This window comes from Alligator sinensis, unplaced genomic scaffold (assembly GCF_000455745.1).
Source record: "Alligator sinensis unplaced genomic scaffold, ASM45574v1 scaffold1376_1, whole genome shotgun sequence".
Lineage (NCBI taxonomy): Eukaryota > Metazoa > Chordata > Crocodylia > Alligatoridae > Alligator > Alligator sinensis.
The window spans coordinates 35,787-48,249 of record NW_005843543.1 but is presented as its reverse complement, the minus strand read 5'-3'; the positions used below and the strand labels follow the sequence as shown (position 1 = coordinate 48,249).

The window sequence follows — 12,463 nt, the reverse complement described above, 5'->3', positions numbered from 1 at the left end:
TCTCTCATCCTCATATTGAGGGACTGCTAATGCTCAGAAAGCCTTCAAGGCTCTGAGAGGCTAGCTGTGGATTATACCAGCTCCCTTCTTTGCTCACCTGGCCCAGCAAGCCGTAGTCCAGCTCTGTTCTCAGCTCCACTCCTCCGCTGTTGCTCACAGGGGGCAGCCAGTGCTGAATCATAGCCTGCCTTGCTCCTTTATTTGGGAGGTCAACCAGGATCCTCTTCTCCAGCCGTCGCAACATGGCATAATCTAACTCCCTAATGGGAAGAAGACAGGCGGTCAACTGTCGCAGCAACCCACTTTGTTGTGCAAACCATGGAGTTTCAAATGCTTTCTCCATTTGCCTTTTTAAAGCTTCTTGCCTTCACATCAGCCTGATTGTGAGTTGTAATTAATACTCATTGCATTGCTAGTAATTAAATTACTGTTACCATCTTTTGCATATTGCTGGTACTTAAATTGATCTGGCTGGCCACTATGACCCATCATACACAGAGTAGGCAGGTGCTGTTTCTTTTCCTGGCTCTGCTACTGGTGCACAGTGTGTCCCTGGGTCAGTCATAGCACCTCACAGTGTTTCAGCCTCCCCCCTTTGCAAAAAGAGAATATCCCTGCTCGCCTGCCAGGGGTGCACAGAGGCTTAACTGTTCAGGGAGCTTCAGCAAAACACTGATTAGAAGCTTTCTGGCAGGGCCCATCTTTATTATGTGATTGTACAGCACTGAGTACAGCAGGAACGTGACCCATGACTGAGCCTCTCAATATGACTGCAATACAAAGAGCAACACTGCCCAGCAAGACAAGCCACCTTCTACAAAGCCGTCAGGAAGGGGAAAGCTGGAAAAAGAGAAGTATCAGGACCCAGGTTCTCTTCTGGTCTCAGAATATAAAAGGGGATTTGATAAGACAGACAAAAATAGGGGTGTGCTCTGCTCTTATTATCTGTAAGGCCCAAGGAAGGCTTCACAGCAGGAGGATTTAACTGGTCTTCCAGCTGCTTTGTTTCCTAGGAAGTCTCTGCACCAGCAGTTCTAGGGAATCCTCCAAAATGTTGTGTGCCTTGTGCTAGGCACTCCCCACAGGGGAGTGGGCATTAAGCTATCAAAAACCCAACAACTTGTTTTACCCAAGTGTTTTTCAGATGTTGGAGTCTAATAAAAGTTTACGGGAACAAAGTCCCATCCCAGTTAACAAGGTGCCCCTGCCAGCACATAAATCTACTAGTTGTCTTTTTGCTCACAGGATCATCCAGGAAGAACAAAACAAATATCCTTCCTAACAGCTCCCCACAACACATTTACCCTTGTTTATACATTCCTTTACAGGGCTCCGTGAGTAGAAGACACAGCATCACTGCCAGCTCCAGCTCAACCCACTCCCCTCCTGCACACCCCAGGCTTCAGCTGGGCTGGGCTGAGCTTCCACACTCCCGCCTGCCAGGACTGTCCTGGGGGCTCCATTCATCCCAGCATGCTTGTATATAAAAAATGCTCCAGACCTTACAGCTGCAATGTGAAGCTAACTCAGCAGTGTCTAATTAAGTGGGGACAGACAGGCAGACCAACACAGTATTGAGCACTACTTAATATTAGTCTCAGTGGGTCTACCCCAGATGCTTTACTGCACAGCAGACTAATTTTCTGTACAGTAAATTGTCACTGTCTACATGTGCACAGCAATTAGGGTGCAATGGACTAATTTACTGCGCTTCTGAATAGTCCCATCAGATACAAGTGGTATATGGCAACATAGTAAATTACTGCACTTAAAAGCATGTGCAGATAGTGACGCCAGGATTAGTTTACTCCAGCTTAAATTGAGGCAGAGTATATTCAGTTGCATTAATTGCACGTGTAGACACACCTAGTGAGATGCCTCTAGAAGCCCTCTGCTTACAACTCATCCATTCAGTAGAAACAATAAGCTCTTCTGGGATTTGGGGCAACTCCAGGGATTGCAGGAGCAGGCTGAACAAGCCGCCAAAAACCATGCAATTTGCTTTCTGATCTTTGAAGTAAAATCCTTGCCCCACAGAAATCATCAGAACTTTTGCCATTGATGCCAATGGAGTCAAGTTTCCTCACTGTAAGAGGACCACGCTCATTCCACAAAGTAGAAGTGTCAAATGTATGGTCCACAAGCTGGATCTGGCCTGCAGAGCTGATCCATCCAGCTTGCCAGGCTACCAGCAGGACAGTTAATTTGGAGGAGTGGCCAGCACTGAATGGGGCTTGCCACAGGATCTGAGGTCCTGGTGGACATGGCTGTTGGTGACAAGGATTGTGCGACACAGTACTCAGTTGCCCTGTGGCCGCTTGGGCAGAGGTCCAGAGCCAGTCTGGGGCCCAAGATGAGTCAGACACCCCTGCCATATAATGTAGCTGTCAATGCAACACTCCACAGTCTGCCATTTATACCTTAACCAAGGGACAAATTCCAGCATATACAGGAAAACACATGGAATATACTGGGAGCTGAACATGCCAGCATCGCAGCCTAGTCCTGTCACTGTTGGCAGTTGCCTCTGTCCCTGCTCTAATAACATTTTCCATCGATAATCACAACAGAAGCAAAAACCAACTGATCGAACAAAATGGGTGCCTGCAGTTAAGCTTGGAAAATCCCACTGAGATGCCTCAGAGGATTTCCAAGAGGTATGAGTGTCTGGCACCTCCTGCTCAGCTCGCGGGGTGTGAAACTCCTCACCACCTCAGGAAGGCTCTATCAGGTTCTCAATGGTTGTGTTTGATCTGAGCCAAAGAGCAAGTAAACACAGATTAGAAAACAGGCCAGTTCAGGGCAGGTCACTCACACAATTGAACAACTCTAGTCAAAGCCTTGGAAGCAAGACAACCGTACAAAAATCAATGCCTACTGGTCCATATTTATCGATATGCTAAGGAGTGTGTGTTATGTCTATAGTATGCGATTGCAACAGCAGATCGTGGGGCTTAAGCCTTGTGTATTCCCTGTGCACAGGGATGAATCTAGCTAGCACAAGAGCTTTCTTTTGGAACAACCATCAATTAGGAAAGGAGAGAGAGATACGTTAGCCCCGCAGAAAGTCACAAAAGGTACCCCTGCCACCATCTTCCTCCCGAAGTGGAAGGCACGTTATTTGACCTCACCTTCTCCAACAGAAACAGAGCAATACACCCAGCTTGGTGGCACCAAGATGCTGCATGGCACAAGCTTGTCCCCTTGCACCAAGCATCTGAGAACAAACATCACAGAAACAATGTTATCCACAAAGTTGAAGGCATTATTGCAAGGTGCTCGCACCATCACGGTGAGTACAGTGTGAGAAGAGGCAGAAAACAGAATAGAATAACGTGGCACACGCAGGCTAGGCTATTCCAGGTGCTGATCTGTAGTGAAGTCATGCAGAATAGTCCCCTGCAGTTGGCCCAGGACATTTTGCTGACAGCAGAACATTTGGTCACCGTACCGAGTGGCCCCACTTTGCACACATGACGTTCTCACCCTTGACAAGATTCCACTCCACCAAGGAGCAAAGCCTGAAGCAGCCTTGGAGAGCCTAGGTGCCCAGTTGAAGGCAAGGTGCACATCCTGGCAGCCACCAAGTTCTCATTTCAAGGCAGGCATTCAGCCGTTGAGTTTCACTTGATCTCATTCATTCTTTCAAATGGCATCCAGAGGGCATATCCCAGGCAATATCCTTCTCAGCCCACCTGGAATCTTTCTTATTAAGGAATCCAGATGATGAAAATCCAGGTGCTGACATCTTTTCCAGTAAGTATCTCCTTCAGGCACATGCAGTTGATGACTGTAAGGCTCCCTCTCTCAATTCATCTGCACTACCATCTCCCCTCCCCAGCTCCTCCACACTCATAAACAAATCCTATTAGAGTATTCTCAGGATGGGTGGACCCTATTCAATGTATTAGGAGTCTAAATTCACCGTCCTTGAACAGCTGTTAATGCACTTTGATAATACACTGGGCACGTCTATACGTCCATTCACTGCGCAGTAACTTACTGAGCAGTAGGTGGTTTTTAGGCCGGCGGCTACACGTGCAGCCATTAAAGTGCAGTAATGCTGCATGTGGACGCTGTGTGTGGACTGACTTGGGACTAACTGTGTGTGTCCCAAGTCAGTCCACACACAGTGTTACTGCACAGTAAGGCGTCTACACGTGCATTACTGCGCAGTAACTAATTGGGTGTTGTTAATTCAATACCTGCATGATGCAGGTATCAAATTCAGCACCCCCCATAGTTACTGTGCAGTATGGGCATGCACATGTAAATATGCACCTGTACTGCGCAGTAACCTAAATTACTATGCAGTAAATGTGCACGTGCAAATGCACCCACTGTCATTTTAATCTTAACACTAGGTAAAAGAAAAGCAGTGAGAAGGAAGGAAGGAAAGGAGGACACACTCACCAGTGTGCTAATGGCCTCCAGAGACTACAGCAGGTGGAACAAGTTCCTGAAAATCCATGAATATAGAACAGGTGTGGGCAAAATGTAGCCCGCAAGCCGGATGCAGCCCACCAAGCCATTCTATCCGGCCCACGGGGCCCGTAAAAATTTAGAAAATTAATATTAATCTGCCCTGGGCTGCCTGTCATGTGGCCCTCAATGGCTTGCCAAAACTCATTAAGATAATTACTCCACCCAAAATAATTGCCCGCCCCGATATAGGAAGTGGGTGGGTCCTTGTCCTCACCGCATTTTGTGACTCAGCCCTAAGGCTGAGATGCATTAACAGCTGTCCAGGGATCCAGTGAGTGTGGAACAGGATCAGGTGTAAAGATTCAGAGGCCTATATGCCACTTAGGGTTTGTCTGCACCACTTCAGCCACTCACCCCCACCCCTTTTCCTCTGCTGCTGGGTTCACTAGGGTCAACCCTAGTCACTAGAGTTGACCAAAAACCCTGATTTCAGCGGTGAGTAAGAGGGTGGGGGACTTCAATCTGAGAGAAGACCCTGATTTTTTAATCAGTGCAATCCCCTGCACCATGGTTTTCTTACTACACAGGTGAGAAGAAAGGCAACAACAGTACATCCCTCAGAGATTAGTGTAAAGGCTTCTAAGCACCCAGGGAGGGGGAAAAACAAAGCATAGTTAAGGACTACCTTATCATTTAATTAACAAGGGCTCTATTTTATTTAATTAACATTTACTGATTTCAACAAGTAATTTGTCATTGCCCCACCAGGCCATGTTGATGACTAACAGGAAGCCACGTTGGAAACTAGGGAGTAGATTGCTGAATGGGGAAATCAATAAGCTTTCTAACACACACTGTGGTATAGATAAAGAGTGCATTAAGAGCTTTGTTTTGGCTTCGTTTCCATTCATCTGAAAGCAGCTTGATATTAATTTTTCCAAGGATCAACGGACAGCCAAGATACACAAATCTTTCAAAGTCTACCCCAGTAGAAGGCTGAAAAAGTGAGAGATACAAGTATTTACAGAGACCACTTAAAGCTGACAGTCATGGGACATATCGACTCCTGACTCTGCTATTGACTCCACATGACCTGATGCAAGACATTCAGTCTTTCAGCACTCAGTCACCTCCATCTGTACAATGGGACATAAAAAGTCTCCTACTTGTGCAAAGCTTCAAAAGGGGCCAAAATGTAAAAGGGACCAAATGGCACCATAGAAGTACAATCTGTCAGACCATAATCAATCCCACATCTTGGATAAGCATAAAGGGACAGCTGCATAAAAAAATACAACTCGCTGAAAGCATTACTTAGCAGCATATTTGGTACCGTGGGAGATGAAAAGCAAAAGGACACGCAACACTTCAGACTGCCATTTTGTATCTATATAATGCTTTTTTCATCCTCAAGGTGTTCTGCCCGCCTTCGACAGTGTAACAAGTATATGCTGTTCGGATGATCTCAAATTTACAGATGAGGAAAAGGAGGTAAGGCACTCTCTTAAAAGAGTGAAAGGAATTAGCAGACATCTGGGATTAGTATTCATGCTTCCTGGTTCCACCAGACCAAACCTTTCCCCTCAATACTGTATAAAAATTAACCTGAATAGAATGAAAACAGGAAAATAGGTTGGAAGGGACTTCAGTTCACCCTGTCCATGCCCTTGCTCAAGGCAGGATCATCCCTGTCTAAAACATCTCCTCCAAAGGTTTGTCTGCCCTGCTCTTAAAAACTTCCAGTGATGGAGATTCCACAACCACTCTAGGTAATCTGTTCCAGTGCTTAACCACCCTCATAATTAGAAAGTTCTTCCTAATATCCAACCTAAATTTCCCTTGTTGCCATTTAAGGCCATTACTTCTTGTCCTGTCCCCTGCGGCCACAGAGAATAGTCTATCACCATCCACTTTATAACCACTCTTCATGTATTTGTAGTCTATTATCAAATCCCCCTGAGGTCTTCTCCAGAATAACCTCAGTTCTTCCAACCTTTCCTTGTAAGTTGTGTTTCCTAGATTTCTAATAATTTTTGTTGCTCTCTGCTGGACTCATTCCAATTTGTTCATATCTTTCTCGAAATGCAGTGCCCAAAACTGGACACAGCACTTCAGGTGAGGCTTCACCAATGCCCAAGAGAGTGGAACACTGTTCCTTGACTTGCAAGAGACTCTCCTGTTAATACAACCCAGCATGCTCCTGGCCTTTTCCCTTCTTTTTTTTTTTTTTTTTCAATGAGAGCATATTCTTGACTTGCACTCAACTTCTGTTTCACTATCACCCATCTCTGTCTGTCTTCATTCCCCAATTTGGATTTGTGCATTTCAGCGTCCTATAATAAGTACAGGACTTTTCACTTATTCTTATTGTACTTCATTTGCTAATTCTAACCATTTTTCTAATTTATCAAGGTCATTTTGAATTCTAATCCCATGCTTCAAAGTGTCTCATGTATGAGTACTGCTCCAGTTCCACTCCTCTTCCACCATCTCCTGACTGCCCCTTTGTCATACTGTATAGAAAGATCAAGAACGATGGCTCTTCCAGGACTTGTTCATGTGTACTGGGCTTTTGGAAGGAAAAACTATTCATATATAATTTAAGTTGGATAAAATTCAGACCTATTATAAATGCTCCAATTCACCTGAAGTTCAATTCAACTGAAGTTCATGGTCTTGCACCATCTAAACATAAAAATTACCACTATACACCTAGACCCAAATCCTTGAAGAAGTATTTAAGGGAGTCAGATGCCAAAATAATTGTGAGAATCTGGGCCACAGCTAGAGTGTAGGCTGATGCACTGATTTTAATGGAGTTTTACCCACTGGAAGAAAGTCTCTTTATTCAATCTGTTCAGTCAGATTCATAAAGAGGCCCTACACCAAGCATTAGGCTCACTGGTGCCAATGCAACTCAGACTGCAACAGAGTTCAAATACCTGGCCACTAATCAACGGTCAAATGAAACTACATGAAATTTCCAAACTTCCAGGGCTACAGTTTCAAATTCTGAAAAGAGCTCAGCTTCCTTGTAGGAACCAAAAAAAAGGGCCAAATTTCCAAATGATCTTGCTATGGTGGTTGCTGAACTCTTGTAGTTCTGGGCTTGAGTATCTTATGTTAGAAGATGAAATCCTGGCCCACTGAAGACATCCACTTCAGTGGCAGTCAGGATTTCAGTCAGACTTGTAAAATCCTTATGCATGCCCAAACCCTGCACATAAGGAATTGTATGCAGTAGTTCCACTGAAAAATGGATTTTTTTACTTTTAGCTTCAATGTTTAGAAAAGTGTCATTCCTTGACATTTGGAAAAAAACAGATTGAAATTAGGAACAGTCAGGGTGAAAATGTCCATAGTTCTTATGTGTTGTTTTAGTTTTTATGTAGTGAAATCCATAAATTTTGGAAACTTAGTTTTACAGTGGGAAAAATCATAATTTGATGTTTTTGGTGTGAAAATGGCAATTTCAAGGAAAATCTACAGAAATTAGCATTTCTAGGCTGAGAACTAATCCAACATTAAATGCTGGAAATATTACAAATACATTTTGTTCTATTTGCACAGCTCTTCCCAAAATGAGATTACCAGACCCATAAAAGGAAGAGATTCATGTCATACAAGACACATGTGATGATTTATCTAGGTACACATTGACAAGTCTCACCGTTGCCTCAGAAGTCTGGAAGATCCACAGAGTGAAATCTTTTCAGGCACATTCTTCCGTACCCCATCTTACTGCTCCTAGACTTCCTGTATTCTTTTTCAGATCTATGTAATGGGCAGGATTTACATGAATTCACTTGAGATTGAATCCTTTCAATGCTCTACTGATGGGCAAATGGTCAAAAGGCTCTAATGCTATGCATGATACTTAAATATAGAGTATCATTTCAAAACTGACCACGAAAAAGATCCGTCTGTTGCTTAAAGGTCTCTCGTATAAAGAGTAATGATGCTATAATAAATTAACATTTTTACAGCAGACTGCTAATGAGATTTAAAGGGAGAAATGGGTTATTAAATTAGCCAAGACAAATATTTGCATGTGCTTCAGCTACTTATCTTGAAGTATTTTTCCATGCAACCCGATAGTAGCATGTTTAGAATATGACTAATCATATTCTAATCCATTCTTTACATGTACATATTGTAATGCCAAACAGGCCAGATTTTGCGTGGGTTTATTTCCACTAGATAGCCCAAGGGATAAATCAGTAAAACACACTACACTGTTAAAGTAAACTATAAAGCTATTGTCTGCCTTTGTATTTTGACCATGTGAGAACAGAACTATCAATCAGGACAGGGGAGAGACTTTTGGGGTAGCTGCCAAGTAATTAATTTATGGCCAATTTGTTCATTTTTACAGTGGATTTCCTAGATTGCTAGGGGCTGGAAGGGACCTTGTAAATCATCGGGTCCAGTCCCCCTACACTAAGCAGGAAAAGACAACTGGGGTCAAGTGACCCCAGCGAAGTGACCATGCAGTCTCCTTTTGAAGATTTCCAGGGTAGGTGACTGCACCAGCACTGGAGGGAGTTGATCCCACAGTCTGGACACCCTGACTGTGAAGATTTTCCTGGAATTGAGCCTGAAGCAGCCTTCCAGGAGTTTGTATCCATTGCTCCTGGTCTTCCCCAGGGATGCCCTAGTGAACAGCTGTTCACCGAGTCCTTGATATACTCCCCTGATGTAGCGGTAAGCCGCTACCCAGTCCTCTCTCAGCCTTCTCTTCTGTAGGCTGAAGAGGCCCAAGTCCCTCAGCCTCTCCTCGTATGGCTTGTCTTGCAAGTCCCTGATCATACAGTGGCTCTTCTCTGGACCCTCTCAAGTTTTTCCATGTCCTTGTTGAAGTGGGTGCCCAGAACTGAACACAGTACTCCAGCTGCGGTCTCACCAGTGCAGAGTACAGCGGGAGTATCACTTCCTTAGTTTTGCATGAGATGCAGCGGTTAATGCAGGCCAGTGTAGTGTTTGCCCTGCTGGGCACAGCATCGCACTGCCGGCTCATGTTCATGCAATGGTCAATCACTACCCCGAGGTCCCTTTCGGTTGTGGTGCAAGTCAAATTGTTGCCACCAAGCCTGTAGGTATGTTGGGGATTGTTTGCCCCCAGATGGAGCACCTTGCACTTCTGAGTGTTGAACTTCATCTGGTTCTGGTCTGCCCAGCTCTCCAGCCTGTCCAGGTCCGCCTGTATCTGCAACCTATCTTCTGTGGCATTTACCACACTCCTGCATAACTTGGTGTGGTTCGCAAACTTGGCCAGCAAGCTTTTCACCCCCACATCCAAATCACTGATTTAATGCTCCCAAGGGGCAGGTGCTGTACTGAGACAGAACTACCTCATATAGCACCCCTGAGGCATAGCACGCTCAGCATAACAACTTCAGAAGTGCTTACATGACCTGGGAATCTAAGGCCATGGTCTATACACTAAAAATGAGCAAACACATGGCATGCAGCCCTACCCTCACATAACTCCCTAAAATCAACTGCAGAATTTTCTCAGGAAAAGTTAGGAGTAAAACTAATACGAGTTGCACTGAAGTTGGTGGTGTATAGATGCAGCTTATCCTGAGCTGGCAGCTATTACAGGCTGCTTCCTGCTGCTTAGGCGTTCTCATATACAATCAAAGAAAAGTGGCTGTGGATACCCAGGCTGCACTGTTCAGATGTACTACACTCAGCAATATAAATGACAACTCCCCGGTCGTAGTCTGAGGATTTCCAGTCACAGATCAAGGCTCTTCCCACCAATGTCCCTAGGGCATCCTTGTGAAAGTCAGCCGGAGAACCACTAATCAAAACAAACCGAGCAACAAAACATTTGTGGTTTTTGTGGGTGCAAAGCCCTCCCTCGGCTCCAACCACTTTCAGATGGCAACAGCCTGTGGTTGTCACAAAGCAGAGCTGTCTACATGCTGCAGAAACGGATGCGCTCGTCAGTCAGATTCCAGGCACTGCCACGATCAGCTGTGGAAATGCCAGGGAGTCATTTGTTCAACAAGGTGGTGTCGGTGAGTGGTTGCTGATTAGGGACAGAAGCTTTTGCTTGGCCCAGGGGTTTGCACACCTGTTTGTACTGTGAACCATACTTTGGATATGAAGGATGTACCGCAGACCCCTGCTCTTCTGTTCATGATCCCCTTCCATTTATAAGCTCCTAACATTTCTGTGGCAACTTGATCTCATGGTCAAATAACATGAGATAAATATTAAACGTATGTTCAACTTTTAAGCGTATGTTCAACTCTGTTTTAAGGCAGTTTAATAGCAAGAAACAAGAAACCAATATCATGCAATCTGTTAGTTGTGTGCAGACTTCAGCAGATGCTTCACATGCCACAGTTTGGACACCTCTGATCCAGCTCTTTTCTCTGAATCCTCTTCTAGTATTGGCCTGGATTCGTACAGCTAGCACAGACATGGTGCATATGATAAACTCTCGTTTCTGCAGGACAAGCTATAGTGGCATTAACAAGTAAGGGGAATGTTGTATTGAACTGGCCAGTATGTATGTGTACCAGGTAGAATCAGAACTGCTCAGTTTGTGTGTCACAGCTTTTTTCTCTTTGAGCAACCAAATCAATCCTCATTATTGGCCTGAGATGAATGGAACCAATTCTTTGAGGAGATGGTACTAAAAGCAATGGCAGAGTAGAAGAATATTAGACAGATACAGACAAACGTAGATTCTCCCCAAAAAGTCAGCACAACTCCCCTCGCCAAGATCATCCTGCCAGGGGGAAAGTGGCCTCTCATATAACTATCTCATACAACCATGGATCCCTTCTCTTCCATGTCCAAAGAACTTCCTCAGCTGAATGGATGATCTACACAAGATTCAACCAGCTGAACTCCCTGCTGCTCTACCATTTCCCTAGGTTTCTGTCAGAAGGGATACTCCAGCTCCACAGCACTTGGGTCTCCTTCCCCACTCCGATTATTTCTGAATTTTGTAAAATGGCTGAGGGCATTTTGTGTGAAACACGCTGATTGATGCCGTATTGTACTTCGTGTTTCCCATCACAGGCCATTGATTCTTCTAGGCCTAAATTATATTACAGAAACCGAAAGTTTTATTCTCCAACTTTAAAAAGGCAGATTTTAATACCAATAAAATCCAACCTTCCTATTTATGGAGTATCTTTCTGAGCACTAGATGTTGTAAGCACCTTACAGAACTATGCTGAAACCCTTCTTAGCGTAAACATAGTAAATAACTTGGCTATAAAGTCAAATACTCCATTTTAAATATTAGCAGCTGGTGGCATCAGCATATGCTGACTTTATTATGGATTATTCTCATGTGGCACAGATAGTAAGAATTGTAGAATTTAAAAGTAAAAGCTCCAAATTAAGCTTTAAATGCTTTAACCAAATATCAAGGCTTTTTTCTGCAGGAGTCTAAATAAAATCTTTATCTGTGCTTAGAGGCTCATGCAAATGTATTCAAAATGTACTCTCTGGATCTCTTACCATGGCAGATTAGAAGCTGCTAAAACAAATACAAGATCATCAGATCGGGCCAAGCCATCCATCTGCACCAGTAATTCAGTTTTCATCCGCCGGCTTCCTTCGTGCTCGCCACTGCCAAGATGCAGAGAAATGTTATTTGCTCAGTGCATTAAAGCTTTATTTATACAGTGTCATTCACAGCAACTGAGCCCCAGTCACAGTTCTGTCCCAGTTCAAAGCATGATTAAGTACCATTAGCTAACACCCAGGCATTAAAAGTTGAGCTTCCTGATGATTACTTAAATGTGTTCAGTTCAGTGCATTAGACTGGAGTGAATCCACTGGAGTAAAACAAAATATCTGTTTTGTTTTATCTTTGCATAAAGATTAACACAAAGGAAATGAGGAGATACCAGAGTTGATATTCAGAGGGGAACATTTCTAAGGCTTTCAAGGGCATTATATTGGAGAATTATAGTACAGGTTGCAATTCACACATGAGAATGGCTGATGTGTTTAGTAGAGGAAGTTATATGGCTACCGGAAAAGACACACTTGTCATTGAATTTAG

The 12,463-nt window shown here is 44.0% G+C and overlaps 1 protein-coding gene across 7 annotated transcripts in view; it reads right to left on the bottom strand.

Moving 5' to 3' along the window:
• Positions 1-12,463, bottom strand: part of KATNAL2 (katanin catalytic subunit A1 like 2) — a 49,667-nt gene that overhangs the window by 1,447 nt on the left and 35,757 nt on the right. For 6 of the 7 annotated variants that reach the window (XM_006038923.3, XM_014527470.2, XM_006038925.3 and 3 more), the window contains 2 exons: positions 11,914-12,024; positions 98-260 (listed from right to left, as the gene is read on the bottom strand). In XM_006038923.3, coding sequence (XP_006038985.1) covers positions 98-260; positions 11,914-12,024 — 274 coding nt within the window. Of the gene's footprint in view, positions 1-97; positions 261-10,701; positions 11,075-11,913; positions 12,025-12,463 lie in introns of those variants that run through there. The other variant, XM_025195515.1, reaches the window with a different exon arrangement.